The sequence below is a fragment of the Scyliorhinus canicula genome, chromosome 15, assembly GCF_902713615.1.
Source record: "Scyliorhinus canicula chromosome 15, sScyCan1.1, whole genome shotgun sequence".
NCBI classification, from domain to species: domain Eukaryota; kingdom Metazoa; phylum Chordata; class Chondrichthyes; order Carcharhiniformes; family Scyliorhinidae; genus Scyliorhinus; species Scyliorhinus canicula.
Genome location: NC_052160.1, coordinates 130,050,794 through 130,072,974, shown reverse-complemented (window position 1 = coordinate 130,072,974; position 22,181 = coordinate 130,050,794). Strand labels below are relative to the sequence as shown.

The 22,181-nt window shown below is 47.0% G+C and overlaps 1 protein-coding gene across 1 annotated transcript in view; it reads left to right on the top strand.

Annotated features, from left to right (window-relative positions):
* The window catches only part of wnt2bb (wingless-type MMTV integration site family, member 2Bb), a 72,327-nt gene that overhangs the window by 24,655 nt on the left and 25,491 nt on the right, over positions 1-22,181 (top strand). Inside the window, exon 3 of the mRNA XM_038820722.1 lies at positions 18,028-18,305. Within this exon, the coding sequence (XP_038676650.1) occupies positions 18,028-18,305 (278 nt within the window). The remainder of the gene's footprint in view (positions 1-18,027; positions 18,306-22,181) is intronic.

Sequence of the window (22,181 nt, the reverse complement as noted above, 5' to 3'; positions counted from 1 at the left end):
TCTTTCTAAAGGCCGGTGCAGACTCGATGGGCCGAATGTCTTCCTTCTGCACTGTAAAGTCTATGATTTGTTAGTAATAAAAAAAATAAGAGGCGATGGGGGGAAATCAAGAATCATCCACTGGCGGTAATGAAAAGTCTATCCATTTCCAATTGGTGTGTGAAGGCATGACATCACGTGAAGCTCCGGAAATATATGTCCAGCCAAAGTTAGCCACCCTAGTATTAACAGGGATGGACTCATCTCCAAGCAGGAGGTGACTCAATTCCATTTGAATTTCTAAATATAATTCTTCGGATGATTCAGATAGTTTTGTTAGTCTCTGTTCGTCGGATGTGGGCGTCGCCGGCTGGTCCAGTATTTATTGCCCATCCCTAATTGCCCTTGTACTGAGTGGCTTGCTAGGCCATTATCGGAGGGTAGTTAAGAGTCAACCACATTGCTGTAAATCTGGAGGCCAGGCCAGGTAAGGATGGCAGATTTCCTTCCCAAAAAGGCATTGGTGACTCAGATTATTAGTGAACATCAATCACTAATGGCCATTAGACTTTCAATGGTTATCAATAGACTTTTAATCCCAGATTTTTTTATTAACTTCAAATTTCACCACCTGCCATTGTGAGATTCCAACCCAGGTCGCCAGAACATCACCCTGGGTCCCGAGATTACTAATCCCGAAACAATACCGTGGGGCAGCACGGTAGCATGGTGGTTAGCATAAATGCTTCACAGCTCCAGGGTCCCAGGTTCGATTCCCGGCTGGGTCACTGTCTATGCGGAGTCTGCACGTCCTCCCCGTGTGTGCGTGGGTTTCCTCCGGGTGCTCCGGTTTCCTCCCACAGTCCAAAGATGTGCGGGTTAGGTGGATTGGCCATGCTAAATTGCCCGTAGTGTCCTAAAAAGTAAGGTTAAGGAGGGGAGGGGGGGTTGTGGGTGTGGGGTGGATGCGTGGGTTTGGGTGGGGTGATCATTGCTCGGCGCAACATTGAGGGCCGAAGGGCCTGTTCTGTGCTGTACTGTTCTATGTTCTAATACCGCTCGGTCTCCCTATACGCTCAGTTGGCTGGACAGTTCGTGATGCAGGACGAGGCCAACAGCGCCGGTTCAATTCCCCGTACCGGCTGAGGTTATTTATGAAGGCCCCGCCTTCTCAACCTTGCCCCTCGCCTGAGGTGTGGTGATCCTCAGGTTAAATCACCACCAGTCAGCTCTTCCCCCTCAAAGGGGAAAGCAGCCTATGGTCGTCGGAGATTATGGCGGCTTTACTTTATTTATGAGAGCATGGATGGGTTGTGGTATTTTGGAATTACGCAGTGTAGATTCTTAAGTTTTATACCTCAATGCAGTATAAAAGGAGTGTTACACTGTCAGAAGAGATGTTTTTGGATGAGATGTTATTTTGAGGCTTCAATCTGCCTGTTTAGGTGGACACAAATAATCCCATGACATTATACAAAGAAGAGCAGGGGGTTTCTGTCTGTCCTGGTTAACATTTATCAACAAATCGCTACTACTGAAACAGCTGAATTCATAGAATCATTGAATCCCTGCAGTACAGAAGGAGGCAATTCGGCCCATCGAGTCTGCACCAAACCCTCTGAAAGAGCACCCTACTTAGGTCCACACACCTGTGCCATCCCTGTAACCCCGCCCAACCTCTGGACACTAAGGGGCATTTAGCATGGTCAATCCACCTAACCTGCACATGTGGCGGGAAACCAGAGCACCTGGAGGAAACCCACGCATACAGTCACCCGAGGAAGGACTCGAACCCGGGTCCCTGGTGCTGTCAGACAGCAGTGCGAACTGCTGTGCCACCATGCCGCCCAATTGTTTCTTTATCTAATTTCTGAGTGTGGGATCTTGCTGACCTGCACGTTGGTTGCCATGATTGCCCACATTGCAACCAACGTACATTTAGATAATTCCCTAAATATTGAAAAATGACCCATCGAGGGTGACTCAGGCCAAAATGGCCATCAAACCAAAATCAAAGACATGAGGACAGGTAATGAAAAACCTGACAAAAGAAATAGGGTTGGATTTGAACCTCGACCCAGGCCGGTGTCAATGGTGGACAGCCGTTAAAAAACAGGCACACTAGTTAAAAGGCAGCTGAAGGCCTCTGGGGCACGTTTGCAGAGATGATTTGGGAGTAGCAAAAGGAACAAATCACGTTCATTAAGAGCCTATTGAGCTGAATTCAAGGTATTTTTTCCAGTTAGTCATCAGACTCCACAGGCAGCAAGAAATCATTTTGATGCGCAGAACATGGGGCTGGTTCTTTGTTTGGGAGACTATGTTCTGCTGCCGGAGCTGAGTTGCACCACTTTTACCAGCCACTTCACATTTATAAAGTGGGGTACAATTCAGTGTTCCACGTCATGAAAATTTATGCATGGCGTGGATTAGGAAGAATTCCCAGGGTCTCCCAATATCGGGCCGCCACCTTGAGAAAAGTGCAGTAAAATTATACTCTTGAGCAATTAGAATGCACTTAGTGCACTTACATCTCTTTGATGTGGTCAATGATTACAAACATTGGGGTTTCACCGTTCGGCCACTGAAGCGTGATAGGATATGAATGGATCAAAGCTGCAGATGTTTTTTATGAGTTGTAAATCACAGACCACTACTCAAAAGCTATGAATGGCTTGCAGATAGTGGACCTGTGGGAACCAGACGCAGGTATAGCTGCTCTCCTTCGAGGAATGGACACATGGAACTGCAAAGTAAGTATTTCGGCTATTATGCTTCCCGCTGCCCCAGTCTAGGCTGCGATCCCTATCACAGGAGTCCCTGGGGGGGGTTTCCCTGTTACAGGGGTCCCTGCAGGAGGCGGGCTGGGTGACCCCTGACCTTGGGGGTGGGGTTGGCACACCCAAAAAATCCAGCGGTTGAAGGCTGCTGTGCAGTGTCAGGGGGTGGGGGGAGCAGGGCTGATGTGCGATGCAGGGGGGTTTGGGCTGTCGGATGGGCTCTGATGGTGTCTACCATCGTGGCGCCGGCGTGGGGAAGCTCATGATGGAGGTCCAGCATACCAGGGCCACGATAGTACAGACCACACGTGAACTGCGCCCACGTGATTCTCTGTCGTGTGGAACAGAGAATCTCAGGAGAGCGGAGCATAGGGCGCCGGGCCCATTAAATAGATGCAAATGGGTCATTATGAACTCGTTCACCTTGCCAGTGAGAGGTCGGAGCATCACGTCCTAATTTTGCCGCAACACCCGATTCTCCGTCCCAACGGGGAATGCATTCCAGGCATCCTGGGGCGGAGAATCAAACCCATGGCCTCCCAGCAACAGGCTTAGGCACCAGTGCTCCAGGCAGCCCTTTGTCTGGGTGCAGGAGCAGCCACAGGCTGCCCTACAAATGGCACCCCCCCCTTCCCACAGTGGTGGCCAAGGTACAAAAACTGTTTATTAATTGAGGTTTGAAAAATGTGGAGAGCTGGTGCTTCCATATTTAACGCACCTTCCCTTACCCACTGTGGCATTTTGCCATTCGTTTCCAAACACAAAGACCTTTAATTGACGGTCTAGATCCGAGAGCTCACTCACTGGCCTATCCGCAGGCCAATCATTGTGAAAATCCCAATGAGCGACTGTTTCCCTCCTGTGTTAGAACATAGAACATACAGTGCAGAAGGAGGCCAGTCGGCCCATCGAGTCTGCACCGACCCATTTAAGCCCTCACTTCCACCCTATCCCCGTGACCTAATAACCCCTCCTAACCTTTTTTGGTCACCAAGGGCAATTTATCATGGCCAATCCACCTAACCTGCACGACTTTGGACGGTGGGAGGAAACCGGAGCACCCGGAGGAAACTCACGCAGACACGGGGAGAACGTGCAGACTCCGCACAGACAGTGACCCAGCGGGGAATCGAACCTGGGATCCTGGCACTGTGAAGCCACAGTGCTAGCCACTTGTGCTACCGTGTTGCCCATATCCCATGAAAGAATAAAAGAAAAAATGCCCTGAGTGGCACTCCATTAATGTAAATTATTTTTCTCTATTAAATATTTCAGCTCCTTGTCCCATATAAGATGTGTTTCTTCTGCAGCCAAATGGCTGAATCCTGTGCGGGTGCCGCGGGTTGTAAGCTGGTTCTTAGAATGCGCACTGCTGCAGATCTCGTGCGATGAAGGCAAATGGCAGGCACTCGGATTCCTGGCTGGAATTGCTGGCTGTGCTTTTCAAGTGTGGCAACGCTGAGCCAACAGTCTGCAGAATATCAAAAGCTCCGTCGAGCTGCTGATGCAGAATCTTGGCCAGCACGCTACTTTCTGGAAATGTTTTCTTCAAAGACGCCGTCCTGAATTAAAGGGACGGTACACAAATCATCCGCAAATTTTAAGAATCGAGCCGGAGAGGTAGATGCTGTCAGTGGAATACTAATCCCCCAGAGGCTCAGGCTAATGGCGACATGGATTCAAATCCCACCCAGGCAGCTGGCGGAATTTTAATTCAATGAATAAATCTGGGATTGAAAGTTAGTCTCAGTAATGGCGAGCAGGAAGCTACCATCGATTGTTGTAAAAATCCATCTGGTCCGTTAATGGCCTTCAGGGAAGGAAATCTGCCGTCCTAACCTGGTGTGGCCGACATTGTGACTCCGGGCGCAGGGTAATGTGGTCGCCTGCCCTCTGAAATGGCCGAACGAACCACTCAGTTCAAGGGCAATTAGGGATGGGCAACAGATGCTGGCCCAACCTGCGACACCCGCTTCACATGAAAGAACCATTTTTCTTACAAAGTGAAGATCTTCATTCGGGACATGGGAAGTGTTCAGCCGGAAATCCCACACAACCTGGTGAGAGGGATAGTTTGAGAAGGAATAATAATCGCTTATTGTCACGAGTAGGCTTCAATGAAGTTACTGTGAGAAGCCCCAAGTCGCCACATTCCGGCGCCTGTTCGGGGAGGCTGGTACGGGGATTGAACCCGCGCTGCGGGCCTTGTTTTGCATTACAAGCCAGCTGTTTAGCCCACTGTGCTAAACCAGCCCCTACGTGGACGTAGCTGAGGCGAATAACATAGATACATTTAAGAGGGGGCTAAAGAAAACCCAGGTGGGGGGAAGGTGGAGGATCTGTTGATAGGGTGAGAGGAAGGGGGGTTGGGAGGAGACTCGTATGAAGCATGAATGCTAGCATCAACCAGTTGGGCTGAATGGCCTGCTTCTGCGCTGTAATTCTCTGTAATTCTGTAATCTCCTATCCTATGTTTCAGGCCTCCCATTGATGGTGTGTGGGGGTATATTCTGCAGGTATTGAATTGATCTAACTATTAGTCACCCATAATCAATTAGGGCGGGATTTACCCACCATCCCGCCGCATGTTTATCGGCAGGGCAGGGGCCCCACCACCCCGCCGCTGTCAACGGGGATGGCAGCACCCCTCTTGTGCCGGCGTGGGATTGGAATTTCCTGCCGCAGTGAACAGCCAGTAAATCTCTCCCTAAATGGCTGTTTTATTAAAGGTGTAAGGAACAAAATCTATGGGGGATTGAAACCTCACGTTGGAGTAAATAATGCTCCTTTCACAGGAGCAAACATGCACAAGACATCAACAAGCCTGAGCAGGGTGTTCCATCAGCTGTGGCCCGGACCGACCACAGATTCCTGGTGATCATTTACATTGAAGGGGCAGGATCTCAAGTCACCTCTGCCGCAATTTGCATTACCGGCCACACTTCTCTGTGAGTCAGAAGGTCGTGGGTTCAATTCTCACTCCAGGAGACTTCAGCACATTAATCAACAACTGCCGGGGGTGTGCTGCACTGTGGATGCCATTTATTCCTAATCCGAGGTTAAACTGAGGCCCCATCATGTGGAGGTGGAAGTTCCCATGGTTTTTAGTTTGAAGAGTAGGAGGGATTCTATCCAATGTAAATATCAATATTTATCCCACAATCAACATCATTAAAACAGATTATTATTTGTGGGATCTTCCTGTGTTCAAATTGGCTGCCATCTTTCCTTCGTTATAACAGTGACTATATTTCAAAGTGCTTCATTAGCTGCAAATCACTCGGGGACATGTTGTGTAGTGAATGGCACTGTGGAAACTAATGCTTTAAAAAAACGTTTTAATAATTAACACATTAGCAATGTCACATTGGTTTTAATTGGAAGGCAGACACACACACATGCAAACGCACAAAACACGCACTCAAACACACACACAGCACACTCAAACATGCACACTCAAAGGCACACATTCAAATACAAACAACACACACTCAAACACACACAGCACACTCAAACATGCACACTCAAAGGCACACATTCAAATACAAACAACACACACTCAAACACACACAGCACACTCAGACACGCACACTCAAAGGCACACATTCAAATACAAACAACACACACTCAAACACACAGCACACTCAGACACGCACACTCAAAGGCACACACACACGCTCAAACATGCATACACACTCAAACAAACATGCACACAGCACACTCAAAGACACACACTCATACACACATGCAACACACACACAACACACGTATTCACACACATGCTCAAACACACACACACTGCACCACTCAATTGCACACACTCACATTGAAACTCACGCACTCAAACACACTCACATACACTACACACTCACACACAAATTCATATATATACACACACAAGCAGTCACACATACTCACATATATACACGCACAAACATACACTCAGAAACATTCACACAAGGGCAGCACGGTGGCCTAGTGGTTAGCACAACCGCCTCACGGCGCTGAGGTCCCAGGTTCGATCCCGGCTCTGGGTCACTGTCTGTGTGGAGTTTGCACATTCTCCCCGTGTCTGCGTGGGTTTCGCCCCCACAACCCAAAAATGTGCAGAGTAGGTGGATTGGCCACACTAAATTGCCCCTTAATTGGAAAAAATAATTGGGTAATCTAAATTTATAAAAAAAAAGAAACATTCACACACTCACAAAACACTCACAGATGCATACACACACACACTGATACAACACACAGTCACACACACTCACACATGCACTGATATGTACACACACACAGACACAGACATACACTCACTCACACACAAATAGTTGTCATTGGTTCTGAGTATGGGCATGCCCAGGGGAAAGCACCATAAATGTTCATCGGTGCTGTTTTGATCAATATTTGTGTATCATCACTGCTTAAACAGCTCTGAGCGAGAGAGGGGAGATCGAGAGAGGGAGCACGTGTTTTACAAGGGGTCAGGCAGCGGGCTGCTCTCCTAAACTAGCTAAAGTTGGAGCATGTCTTTATGCCAAGTTGTGTAAACAGTAATAAGAGATGTAAATATTTCCACAGACAAACTGGTGCAAAGTCAAACAGAAATAATTCAGGGAGTAACTTGTTGCAAATCTGCAGGGCCCCAGTCAGTAACTGTAACGGTAAAGACTTCGCTGCCCCTCTCGGGACAGTGTAGATATTCCCCCTGTCCACTCGATAGGGCTATGGTGCTCTGAAAGTCCAAGCATAAGCTGCTATTAAAATTGACATAATGCTCTGTGTTTAAAATAGTAAAGCAAATTGATTCTGCAGATAGAGAGAAAATTATTATCCTTTTAAGCACCTTGATTCAATCCGCTGTCTAAACTCAAGGGAATATAAGCAATCATCGACTCTTAACAAATTTTTAAAATAATAATCTTTATTAGTGTCACAAGTAGGCTTACATTAACACTGCAATGAAGTTACTGTGAAAAGCCCCTAGTCACCACACTCCGGCGCCTGTTCGGGTACACAGAGGGAGAATTCAGAATGTCCAATTCACCTAATAACCATGTCTTGCGGGACTTGTGGGAAGAAAACTGGAGTGCCCGGAGGAATCCCACGCAGACGCGGGGAAAACGTGTTAAACTCCACACGGGCAGTTACCCAAGCCGGGGAATCGTACCCAGGTCCCTGGTGCTGTGAGGCAGCAGTGCTAACCACTGTGCCACCATGCCGCCCATTCTAGTGCAGGAGTCCAGATCAATGGAGCATAGTCTTAAAATTAGAGCCCGCCACACCAGGGCGAATTCAGGAAGCATTTTTTCATACAAAGGGTACTGGACTAAACCTCTGCCTCAGAAGGCTGTGGATACTGAGGGTTAATTGGATTTTTCAAAACTGCAATTGATAGGTGGTTGCAGGGAAGTACATTAATATGGATAAGCGACAAAGGCAGGTAATGTTCTGCAATTCTCATCCTTGTTTTCAAAGCCCTCCATAGCGCCATCTCTTCCCTTTCTCTGTAATCTCCACCAGCCCTACCACACTGCAGGATTCCAGCGTTCCTTCAAATACAGCCTCCTACTCATCCACCACTGGTCATTGTACTTCCAAATGTTTGCACCCTAAATTCTGGAATTTCTTCACGAACACCACCTGCCTCACTATATCCCTCTCCTCCTTTAAGATGCTCTGAAAGTCCCTATTTTTCATGGCCTAATGGGGAGGATTTTTCCAAGGACTTCTGTACCCCAATATTGGGCATAACTGTGAGGGTCCTGGACCTACTTTTGTCGGGAGTCATGCCAGGGGAATTTATTTTCCTAAAGACAGCTTTCTATTTGGTCTCCTCTGTGCTCGCCATCCTATTGGGGTGGAAGACTGGGCTGCCAATGCTGCTGGACCAATCACAGGGCTGACAGCCTTGACAGACCCAGGGCTGTGAAGCATCTTAGGACAATTTAGCACCACAAAGGTGCTGCCATAAAGGGGTGGCCTCGTGGTTTTGCCGTTGGACTAGTAATCCAGAAGCCCGAGGTAATGCTCTGTGGACCAGGTTCGAACCCTGCCATGGCAGATTGTGAAATCTGAGTGCATTAGTGTCTGGAATTTAAAGTCGAACAATGACTATGAAACGATTGTCGTAAAAACCTGTCTGGTCCCTTTGGGAGGGAAATCTGTCATCTTTACCTGGCTTGGCCTACATGTGACTCCAGATCCGCAGCAATATGGTTGACTCCTAGATGCCCTCGGTGGTGGGCAATAAATACTGTCTCAGCGATGCCCTCATCCCATCAACCAATAAACAAAACATAAATGAAAACTGTTGTTATACAATTGAAGCATTACCGTTTCTCCTAGCACCATTGCGATGATGACCAACATTTCATTCAGTTTTTTTGAATGCATTTTGTACCCGGCCACTAATTCAGGTAGAAACCGTGGTGAGCTGAAATCTAGGATGTCCCTATAGCGTTCAAACCTGTTGGTAATGATCAAAACTATTGAGGCTTTCCAAGGATGATCTGACAAGGGCACCTCAACTTAGAGTTAGCATCCAAAGTATCTTTGAATGAAAGAATCAAAGGGACCAGTTCCAACTATGCAGCACAGTAGCACAGTGGGTAGCACTGGTGCTTCACAGCTCCAGGGTCCTAGGTTCGATTCCCGGCTTGGGTCACTGTCTGTGTGAGTCTGCACGTTTTCTCTGCGTCTGCGTGGGTTTCGTCCGGGTGCTCCGGTTTCTTCCCACAAGTCCCGAAAGACGTACTTTAGGTGAATTGGATATTCTGAATTCTCTCTCTGTATACTTGTTATGGGCCAGGGTTTAGAGAACCCTAAAGTGTATCATGGAGTTCACCTGACCCACAACTTTTAATAGATTGTGGTATGGGGGCACACGGCCCACTCTACAGGTGTGGTACAGCAGAAATGGAAAAGTATTTTTTAAAGCAAAACAATATTTATTCTATGAACTCAAGTTAACCTTTTTAAACAGACAGTGAACATCTTAGCAACCATCAATTCAAATACAACCCCCAAAGAATACAACACTAAGTAATCCTTAATAACTTCCCAAACAACATCCAGGAGACAGAAGAAACAGCTTTTAACAGAAACACATTAGGTTTACATTCACTAGTGAAAACATTTAGAATTCACCAAATGATCAAGAGATAGTCTTTTCATGGCAGAGAGATCAACAGTACACCTGCTCTGTCTGGCTTCAGCTCCAACACTGAAAACAAAACTAAAACACACCCTGCAGCAAACAGCCTAAAACGAAAGTAAAGAGCTGATAGACAGCCCAGCTCCACCCACTCTCTGACATCACTGATAAACATCCATTTCTTAAAGGTATATTTCTTAAACACCCATTTCTTCAAGGTACTCTCACATGACAATACCCGAACAGAGGCCGGAATGTGACGACTAGGGGCTTTTCACAGTAATTTCATTGAAGTGTTAATGGGAGCCAACCTGTGATGATGAAGATTATTACAGGGCTAGTTTAGCTCAGTGGGTTAGACAGCTGGCTTGAAATGCAGAGCAAGGCCAGCAGAGTGGGTTGAATTCCCGTACCCGGAATGTGGGGACTAGGGGTTTTCCACAGAAACTTCATTGCAGTGTTAGTGCAAGCCTACTTGTGACAATAAAAAGATTATTATTAATATTTTTAAAAGGCAGCTCTTTTCTCAGCTCCCATCACCTTCAGGTCCACCAGCCCAGCCCCAGAAACTTTGTGTGGTTCCATGTCAAATTTCACATTCAACAGACTATCACGCAATTAATCAAACGTCAATTATAGGGGAATTACTAGGATTGGCCATTGGCGATAGATTGACTGAAAACTTGGACAGGACAGGCATCAGCCACTCAAAGAGAATTGCCGTGCATTTGCGAAGTCATGTTTGACTAATCTGGTTGAGATTTTCCAGGAGGTCACGAAGGTGATGAAATGGGGCCTATTTATAAATGTTGACGATGTCAACTTCCAACAGAATTTGATATATTTCTGCCCAAGAGATCATTAAAGAAAATTAAATGTATACAGAGTTGGAAATAACGTTGTGAAACCCGTCATCAGTTTTTTTGGGAGAGTCTCCAAGTGGTGGAAGACAATTGGGGTTCCCAGGGATCCTTATCAGGGTTTCAGCTCTCCTTCATATTTCTCAACAACTTAGATGAAGGAATAGTAAGTTGTATCAAAGTTTTGTCGTTGACACTTTGTTCAGTGACGCAATACGTTACATCGATCAGAGCAGAACATTACAAAGAGACATGGGTGGGCATAAGTGGTAAATTAAGTTCAATGTGGGGAAATGTGAGCTTGTCCACGCTTGATCCACAAAAGATCTTGTGCATTTGCTAAATGGTGAGAAAGCAGGGAGGTAGGGGAAGCAAATGGATTCGGGTGTTCAAGTACTCAAAACGGCTAAACTCGAGGATGGGTGCAGAATTCAATCAAAAAGGCGAATGAAGTGTTGGCCCTCATCGCAATGGGGAAGAATACAAAGGGGAAGAGGTTATGTTTCAATTGTATGTCAACAACTTGCACCTTTAGGGTATTCAATTATCCCAAGGATGCTTCACAGGAGCATCATCAAACAAAATTTGACAATGGGCCCCATTAGGAGGTATTCTGGCAGATTATTGGTCAATTTAAAGGAGGGAGGTATGGTAGAGAGGCTGAAAGTATTAAGGAGGGAATTGCAGAGCTTCGGGCCAGGGCAAGTGAAGGCACAGCCACCAAGGGTGGAGTAATCAAAATTTGGGGATGGTCAAGAGACCAGAACTGGAGGAGCGCAGATATCTCAGAGAGTCATCGAGTTGGAAGACGATATGGAGAGAGGGAAGGAAAGTACATTTGCTGAATGTTGGGTATGGACAGGGCCTGGGAATGACTCAATTCAGGTTTACAGCTTTTGCACAGAATCGCAGAACTCTGACAGCACAGAGAGGCCATTCAGCCCCTCATGTCTGCACCAGCTCTCTCCATAGGAGCAATTTACTTTATATCATTCCCCTGTCTTCTCCCTATAACCCTGCACAGTCTTCCTTAAAACTGAATGGCTTGCTGGCTCTTTCAGAAGGCAGTTAAGAGTCACCCACATTGCTGTGGTTGCCTTGTGGCACAGTGGGTGGCGTCCCTACCTCCAAACCAGAAGCTCCAGGTTCGAGTCCCATCCTAGGACTTGATGTCCAAGGAAGATGTGTTAGTAGCATGGCCTAACATGGCTGAGTGCACCAACCTGAAAAACCCTTCCAAACACGCCAATGACTGGTGGTAAGAGCGAGAGAGACTCCTAGTCAGCCACGCTCGATATGGAGTGGCGCCCCTCAAGGTATAAGTCCCAGGCGACAGACTAGTGACATGTAGGCCAGACCAGATAACGATGACAGATTTCCTCCCCTGAAACACATTGGTGAACCGGATAGGTTTTTACCACAATCCAGTAGGTTCTTGATCATCATCACTGAGACTAGCTTTTTAATTCCATTCATTAATTCATTAATAATATCCCAGCTGCCGTGGTTAGATTTGAACTCCCAACTCCAGAACATTCACCCAGATGCTGGATGAGTAGTCCAGTGACATTGCCACCATGCCCAAGGTCAAGTTATGGGACAAGCTCCCTGGGGAAACAATGGAAAGATTCGTTATTGATTAAGTCCAATGCAAATTAGATGGATCTCTTTCAGAAAATAATTAATAGCGAATAGGAGTTATTGGAAACATGATGTGTGATTGATGTAGGAGCGCGGGAAGAGGGTGGGAGGGATACAGAGCAGAAAAGAAAAAACTGTTCCTGGTGTTAGAAAGGTCAAGAACCAAACTGTGTGACAGCACGGTGGCGCAGTGGGTTAACCCTACTGCCTCACGGCGCCGAGGTCTTAGTTTCGATCCCGGCTCTGGGTCACTGTCCGTGTGGAGTTTGCACATTCTCCCCGTGTTTGCGTGTGTTTCACCCCCACAACCCAAAGATGTGCAGGGTAGGTGGATTGGCCACGCTAAATTGCCCCTTAATTGGAAAAAATGAATTGGCTATTCTAAATTTATTTAAAAAAGAACCAAAGTGAACGGACTTAAGAAGATTGGCAAAGGAAGCAATGGGAACACGAGGAGAAAACTTTTCACGCAGCGAGTGTTTAAGATGTTGAATGCACTGCCCGAAGGTGTGATGGAGGCAGCTTCAATCAAAGCATTTGAGAGGAGCTGGATTTATTGTCTGGAAAGGGAGAATGTGCAGGATTGCGGGCGAAGGCGGGGGCATGGCACGCAGTGAATTGCTCATTCAATGAGCATGATGGGCTGAATGGCCTCTTCCGTACTGTAACAATTCTGCAATTCTGTGACTTTGGACTTTGGTTCCCAAAGTTCCCCACCACCGAAGAGTTTCCTCACCTCATACCTGGCTCTGTCACAGACCCATTGTCAGAGACGGATCACTGTGATTAGCCAACAGTTGCACTGGAGAGGGTGCAGAGGAGATTCGCTAGGATGGCGCCTGGACTGAAGGGTCTGAGCTAGTGGGAAAGATTGAATTGGCTGGGGCTGTTTTCCTTGGAGCAGTAAAGGGTGAGAGGGACCTGATAGAGATTTATAAGATTATGAGAGGCATAAATAGGGTAGATAGGAAGGAGCTTTTTCCATTAGTAGAGGGGTCAATAACCAGGGGGCATAGATTTAAGGTAAGAGGGGAATGGAGGATAAACCTTTTTGCTCAGAGAGGAGTCTGGACTCACTGCCTGAAAGGGTGTTTGATCTCATCACGTTTAAAAAGTGTTTAGATATTCACTTGCACTGTCATAACCGCCAAGGCTATGGGCCAAGCGATTGAAAATGGGATTAGAGTAGTCAGATCGTTGTTGACCGGTACCCGGAGAATCGCTGCCAATCGGGCGCGCACGGTCAATGCTTCGCCGGTTGGGGGCCATTGAAAGAGGCTCCGGCGGCGATTCACGGACTGCAGCCGGTCGGGTTACGCCGGCGTGGTTCACTCATGGTTCCACACGGCGGCAACTCGGCGTGGCGGCTGCGGACTCAGTTCACGGCCGCCCTGGTGGGGGGCGGGGGGATCATTCACGGACGGGGCCTCCAGGACGACCAGGCTACCGATCAGGGGCCACCGATCCATGGGTGCACGCGATCTGGGGGGGGGGGTCTATCGTCTTGGTGCCGGTTCGTGGTGTGGGTCGACCATGTCGCGCGGGGCAACCAACACAGGCCACCGCCGTGCGCATGCGCGGATCCCCCGACCGGAAGTGCAGGGCTCCGTATCAGCAGCTGGAGCTGCCAGGGGCACTTCGGGGCCCTGCTAGCCCCCTGCACATCCGGAAATCACCCTGGACTTTCTCCAGGTAAGTCCAGAGTGATGCGCGCGTGTTTTTTTTCGCGGGCGTGGGGACGTAGCCCCATTATTGGAGAATCCTGCCCTCAAACCCCTGCTCGTAATTCTATGTTCTTATTATCAGAACTAAGAAACAGTTTTAAAAATACAGGAAATGGCAGAGCAAGTCAGTCAACATCTGAAAGAGAAAATTGGCTACATATTTTCGGCAAAACTTTAACATAAATTTCAGCTGATCCTAAGCTCTTCTAGTCTCAGGCTGGCTTATGGCACGTCATGTTCACCCATCACCCCTCTACTAACCAATCCACATTTATCCCTGATCAATCAATCACTTGATTTTAGTATTCTTGTTTTTGATTGAAAACCCTTCCATGGCGTCACCACTCCCAATCCCTAAAATGAAAAAAATGAAAATCGCTTATTGTCACGAGTAGGCTTCAATGAAGTTACTGTGAAAAGCCCCTAGTCGCCACATTCCAGCGCCTGTTCGGTGGAGGCTGGTACGGGAATCGAACCGTGCTGTTGGCCTGCTTGGTCTGCTTTAAAAGCCAGCGATTTAGCTGAGTGAGCTAAATCTAATCTCCTCTGACAGTTCTTTGTGATATCTAGACTTCTCTAATTCTTGGGGGCTCTTGAGCATCGCCAATTTTAATTACTCCACCGTTGGTGATAATTCATGGAGGCATGCCACCTCGCTTTGCCCCACCACCTGTGGAGTGACGCCCCTCAGGCTGTATATAACTCAATTCTCTCTCTCTAATGGGGAGAGATGCCTCTGGCCCTTTGGAGACTGTAGCCAATTATCACATTACCATTGGAGACCATGCCTCCAGTTGCCTGGCCATTACGTTTGAAACTCCCTCCATAAACCTCTTCATCTCTCTATCCCTTCTCCTCCTTTAAGATATTCTTTAGAACCTGCCTCTTTGGCTCATCTATTCGAATAAACTGTGACGTGGTGTCAAATTTTGACCTCTAACATTCCTTTTCACAAGGTGCAATAAATGCAAGTTTCTTGTGTAGTGTATCAGGATTTCAGGATAACTTTTTGGATCTCTGACTGATAAGAGTAAAGGAAAAGGGAAGACAGGGAAAGGGCAGTTTTGAAGAATGCTTTACTGACCTATGGAACTGTGCACAAAGTGTGCGTTGGGAATAGGACAGGATCAAAGCAAATGGGAGGAATAGAGTATAAAAACAGTCATGGATGAGACAGATGCAACCTGAGAGTGGGAACTCGGTGAAATGGCAGCATTCGCACAGAGCAGTGATAGACGGAATGTGTTGTGAAATCAGAATGTGACATAACGTGTCCACTGGTGAGTGAGGGACTCCTGCCGATTTACTGCTGTTTATGCTTCCTTGTTAGCAGTTAGTTGCCCTCAATAAATTATGTACACGCAACCTGACACCTTTCACAAGAAAATAAATAGTAAAAGACTGCGTGTGTGGGAAAAATGGAATGGAAATACGTTTTTCTTTTGCATCTTATTTTATGTTTTAAAAATATTAGTTCTATTAAATGTTCCTATTTAAGGCTTTGCCTGTGGTCCGAATCTGTTTATAGGCCTACATTTTCTCAGAGTTAAATAGCACCTTATAATTTTCGTCTTGACTTCAAAACCCTCCATGGCCTCACCCCTCCCTATTCCTGTAATGTGCTCGAGTCCTACACGCCTCCAAGATCAAAGAACAAAGAAAAGTACAGCACAGGAACAGTCCCTTCGGCCCTCCAAGCCTGTGCCGACCATGCTGTCTGTCTAAATTAAAATCTTCTACGCTTCCGGGTTCCGTATCCCTCTACAGTATTCCCATCCTATTCATGTATTTGTCAAGATGCCCCTTAAACATCACTATCGTCCCTGCTTCCACCACCTCCTCTGGCAGCGAGCTCCAGGCACCCACTACCCTCTGTGTAAAAAAACTTGCTTCTCCTCTAAAAAAAACTTACATCTCCTCTAAACCTTGCCCCCCCGCACCTTAAACCTATGCCAACTAGTAATTGAGCCCTCTACCCTGGGAAAAAGACTCTGACTATCCACTCTGTCTATGCCCCTCATGCACTTGATCAAATTCAGGCCTACTGAGCTTCCCCGATTTTAATCGTCCGCCATAGATAGCCATGCCTTCAGCTGCAGAAGTTCTAAACTCTGGAATTCCCTCCCTAAATTCACCGCCTCTCGCTCCTCCCACCTCCTTTAAGATACTCCTTAAAATCCACCTCTTTTACCAAACCTTTGGGCACCCGTTCTCCTTATGTGTCTGTGTGTCAAATTTCTGTTTGGTAACACGCCTGTGAAGGGCCATGGGAGGCTTCATGATGTTAAAGATGTAATTTAATACAAATTGTCATTGTTGTTAAATGCTGGAGGCAGTCTCACCGTTTCTCGTAAGAAATCTTACAACACCAGGTTAAAGTCCAGAAGATTTATTTGGAATCATGTAGTTCCTTCATCATCAGGTAGCTCGACATCATCATGGTTTCTCAGCAGAAAGGCCTGAGCAATGTAGGCCTGAGTTATGCTGACTCCTAATCACTATACCCAGGAATAATGGTGGACAGTGCATTTGAAGCTCTTGCACACCAGCTTCGGAACAATGGTTAATTTTTCATGCTTTCAGAGCACCTATCATGGGCTATTTAACAAAACATTGCCTCACCCCAAATAAACTCACCCCCTCCAACCCACGCACTCAATTGTGCAATCCAGGTGCGGCTATTGAGAGGGTAGAACTGCAATCATCTTTACTTCAACTTCTGTCACATAACTGAGCTATCAAACTGTCCATTTCCTTAATCCAAAACAGTCCACTTGACGAGCAGCTGATCTACCCAGCGAAACATACATTCATTTCTTCCATCGCCAGAGCACTGTGGCTGCGGTCTGAGCTATCTGCGCATTCTCTCCAGCAACTGGTCAAGGCTCCTTCCCAAAGTTTATGACATCTAGCACCTAAAAAGGACAGGGGCAGCAGGCACGTGGGAACACAGCCACCTACAGTTCAATTCCTCCCCCCCCCCCCCCCCCCCCCCCCCCCCCCGCCAAGTCACCCACACCACCCCAGCCTGGACACATCTCGGACGCACACCACCATTCCTTCACCTTCCCTACGCCAAAACCCTGCAACGACATAACAGAATTGTGGGAGCACCTTGGGAACATTGGTGATGTATCGTCAATTACCACGAGACGAGAATGGCGAAACAATCGAGGCTTTATTGAACAAGATGTTGTGCCTCCTGTAGCTGGAACCAGAATGGCTGCAGCGCAGGAGGGCACACCCTTTTATACGCCGCCTGCTGGGCGGAGCCAGCAGGCAGGGATTTACCATCGTACCTCTAATATACAGGCAGTGCCGTAATACATATAATATACCACTAGTGGTGTTTGCCACAATTGGGAATAAGAGGAGGAGTTTCACCCCCTCGAGCCTATTCCACCATTCAGTTAGATCATAACTGGTCAGCATCTCCGCACCATTTACCTTTGTTTCCTGTCCCTTGAATCCACCAATATCAGTTTGAAAGCTCCAGTCGTTCTCCCGCACACTCAACCCTTTGAGAAAAAGACTTGCACAGATTTCCAGCAGCCTTCATGTGAAAAGGTGAAGTCGGAACAATCTGGCCGTTATTTTAAGATTAAGTCTCCCAGTTCTTCATTTTGCCCCTCCTCCCACAGAGGAAATAGACTCTCTATCTATTATCGCAGATCACCTTGATCAGATCACCACAAAAAAAATCACCATTTCAAGAGTGACTGTGCAGAGGCGATAAATCTCAGTCTTGCCAAGAGATGCCATGTCTGTGAATGAATAAGATAAAGGAAACGGGACCCGATTGTTCCTCACTCATGTTGTAAATTAGGAAAGGAAAATGCCCAATTATCCGATTTATAAACATGTCTCCCCCTATTCCCTCCTGCACCCCTCAGGTAGCCAAGAGGCAGCTTTCGTCTATGCGATTTCCTCCGCTGGGGTTGTGTACGCCATCACACGGGCCTGCAGCCAGGGAGACCTGAACAGCTGCAATTGTGACCCGCGCAAGAGGGGCAAAGCCCGGGACCTGAGAGGGGAGTTTGACTGGGGAGGCTGCAGCGACAACATCAACTATGGAATCAAGTTCTCTAAAGCCTTTGTGGACGCCAAGGAGAAGAAGGAGAAGGACGCCAGGGCACTGATGAACCTCCACAACAACCGATGTGGCAGGACGGTGAGTAGCAGATAATAGATAGACCTTTCCAATGAAACCTTACATGGCAGTCAGGTTCTTTTTGAAATAAGCTCACATTCAGACTTAACCGCACACGGCCTCCAATTTTTACAAGTACATCCCATCCACGAAACCGAACTGGCACTCAGCCAACCAGTCCAGAGTTCAACCAGGCTTTAGAAATAAGATGTAAACTATGCAGGGTGGCATAGTGAGCGTCACTGCCGCCTCACAGCGCCAAGGACCCGGGTTCAATTCTGGCCTCGGGTCACTGCCTGTGTGCAGTTTGCACATTCTCCACAGTGACTGCGCGGGTTTCCTCCGGGTGCTCCGATTTCCTCTCACAAACATGCAGGTTAGGTGGATTGGTCGTGATAAAATTGCCCCTCTGTGTCGAAAACATTAGGTGGGGTTCCGGGATTAGGGGGTGGGGGAGCGGACCCAGGTGGAGTGCTCTTTCGGAGGGTCGGTGCAAACGGGATGGGCCGAATGTCCTTCTGCACTGTAGGATTCTAAGATTCCGATGATTTCTATGCAGCAACAACCTATTTTTTTTTAATTGCTGCATTTTCCATTAAATTCCATGTTTTGTAATATCAGTGTGTTAATTATTGATGGAAAAGCAGTTCCTGAAGTGATGAGATCAATAATTGATGCAACACACCAAATTATTCAGGAAACATCATTAACCACCAGTGTAAAGGTATCCATTGTAACGTATTAGTTGTTACATCAAAGCCTGAATTATTGATTTGAAAGTGTTAATTATGCAGGATAAAATATTAACTTGATATTAAGGTATTACTTATTGAAATGTATAGTCATAGTGATTAAATCATTAATAATTGATCTAAAATTGTCAATTCGTGATGGAAAAACAATATTGGAATTATAACATGGGTAGTTAATTGAAGCAACAAATTATTAATATGTGCAGTCATTATTAAGGAAAATATTAACTATTGGAATATAGTTATTAATTATTGAGACTAAATCATCTCTAACGGATATTGAGGAATTCATTAGTGACTTTATCACATTAATTATTGAGGGAATGGTCCGATCTATTGATTTTAAGCTCAGGTTTTCTGTGCTGACGGGAAGGCTCTCCATCTTAGTGCAAATGGGAGCGGAGGCCTGGATCTAGAAGTCCCGACCCACACCCGGCGCCCACCAATTCCACAGAGAGGAATTGGGGCTGGGTTATAATGTGCACATCCATGATTCACGGAGGAAATTACACATGTTAAAGTGCAGCTGCCTCAGTCAGATCTGATTTTGGCTAATGGGATGTCCAGAACAATCAAAACATTACAAGGCTGAAGCATTTGCAACAATCTTCAGCCAGAAGGGCCGAGCGGATGATCCATCTCAGTCTCCCCCTAAGGTCCCCGGCATCACAGATGTTAGTCACCAGCCAATACGATTCACTGCACGTGATAGCAAGGAACAGCTGAAGGCACTGGATACTGCAAAGGTTACGGGACCTCACAATGTTGCAGCAATACTGTAGTACTAAAGACTTGTGCTGCAGAACATGCCGCCCTTCCAGCCAAGCTGTTTCAGTATAGCCACCAAACTGGCATCTACCCAGCAAAAGCCCAGATATGTCCGACCCACAAAAAGCAGGACACTCCAACCAGGCCAGTTACCGCCCCATCAATCTACTCTCAATCATCAGCAAAGTGATGGGAATTGTCCAACTCAGCGATAAGCACTGATACTGAGCTTGGTTTCTGCCAGGGCTACTCAGCTCCTGACCTCATTACAGCCTTGTTCCAAACATGGGCAAAAACAGCTGAACTCAAGAGGTGAGGTGAGAGTGACTGCCCTCGATATCAAGGCATCCTTTGACCAAGTTTGGCACCAAAGAGCCCGAGCAAAACTGGAGTTAATGGGAATTGGGGGGAAATGTTTGCACTGGTTGGAAGTCAATCATTTAGTCCCAGGACATCATTGCAGAAATTCCTCAGGGTAGTGTCCTCGGCCCAACCATCTTCAGCTGCTTCATCAATGACCTTCCTTCCATCATAAGGTCAGAAGTAGAGATGTTCGCTGATGGTTGCACAATGTTCAGCACCATTAACAACCTCATATGCCGAAACAGTCCGTGTCCATATGCTGCAACATCAGGACAATATGCAGGTTAAGTGGCAAGTAACATTCATGCCAAGTACCAGGCTATGACCATATCCAGTAAGACGGAATCTAACCATCTCCCTCCCCGACTTTGAATGGCATGACCATTGCTGAATCCCCCACTATCTCATCCTGGGGGGTTACCAAATGATCAGAAACTGGACAAAGCCGCCCGCTTCATTGGCACACAATCCACCACCTTATGCATTCACTCCCTCCAGCACCAACTCACAGTAGCAGTAGTGTGCACCATATACAAGGTCACTGTAGCAACTTAACTTTCTTTCAACAGCACCTTTCCAACTCATGGCCCTCACCATCTAGAAGGACAAGGGCAGCAGATACAAAGGAACGCCACCACCTGCAAGTTCCCCTCCAAGTCACACACCACCTGACTTGGAAATATATCATCATTCCTTCACTGCCACTGGGTCAAAATCCTGGAACTATCTTCCTAACCACTGTGGCCGTACCTATACCACGTAGACTGCAGTGGTCGAAGAAGACGGCTCAAAACCACCTTTTCAAGGGAAATTATGAATGGCCAATGTAGTGACTAGGTTTTCATCAATTAGAGTAACTTAAGGGTCTCAGCTTGGGCCCTAGATCTACTTATGGTGGATACTCAGTGAATAGGTGCAAGGGCAAAGGGTGGTAGGGGGCATAAGTTGACATGAGTTGGCATTAAGTTGGCAGAGTGACTATAACGGGCCATGGGTGTGTAGAAGATCATGGTTGGGATGGGGGTTATAAAGGACTTGGGGGGGCATAGGTTGGCATGAAGGGCATGAAGAACCATGGGTTTGAGGAGATAGGGCACTGGGAGTGTATGGGTGGGGTAAGGTGGTCTGAGGAGTGAAGGCTGGAAGATTGTTCTTTGTTTTGTCCATTTTTTGCTGTCTTCGCCAAGGCGCTGGGCCACAGGGGTAGCCATTCTGCCCAGCCCACTTCCACAGTCGACAGTCTCTGAACTCTCTCCTATCACAAGTCCCATCTTCACCCATCTTCCTGGACCAAGAATTGGAAGTCCCCCGGGAAGGTTTTTCCAGGTTGGGTTTGCAGACCTCCCCTAACTCTGCCCTCCTGACCCATAAGGACGCTGGAGCATCAGCTCATCAACTCTGCCCCAGAAGCAAACTTTCAGGCTATTAATATAGCTATTGATATACAGTCCTAATTTATTGATGTAAAGGTTTTAGTTATTAATAAAAAGACATTAAGATCTTCTGTTACCTTTCAACACCAACAAACGTCACATTTGCTCCCTCTGCCCCATTTCATCTGTCCCCACTTGGTTTTGTCCCTCACCCCACCCGAAGGTAGAATTGAGCTAGAATAACACCAGGGCTTAGAGGGTTAAATTAAAGGACAGGTACCATAACATAGAACATACAGTGCAGAAGGAGGCCGTTTGGCTCATTGAGTCCGCAGTGACCTACTTAAGCCCTCACTTCCACCCTATCCCCGTAAACCCTCCTAACCTTCTTGGACACTAAGGGCAATTTAGCATGGCCAGTCCACATAACCTGCATATCTTTGGACTGTGGGAGGAAACCAGAGCACCCGGAGGAAACCCACGCAGACACGGGGAGAACTTGCAGGCTCTGCACAGACAGTGACCCAGTGGGGAATCGAACCTGGGACCCTAGCGTTGTGAAGCCACAGTGCTAGCCACTGTGCTACCATGCTGCCCGGATTTGCATTCCCTTGCATTCCGGGTTGCATTCCTTTGCATTC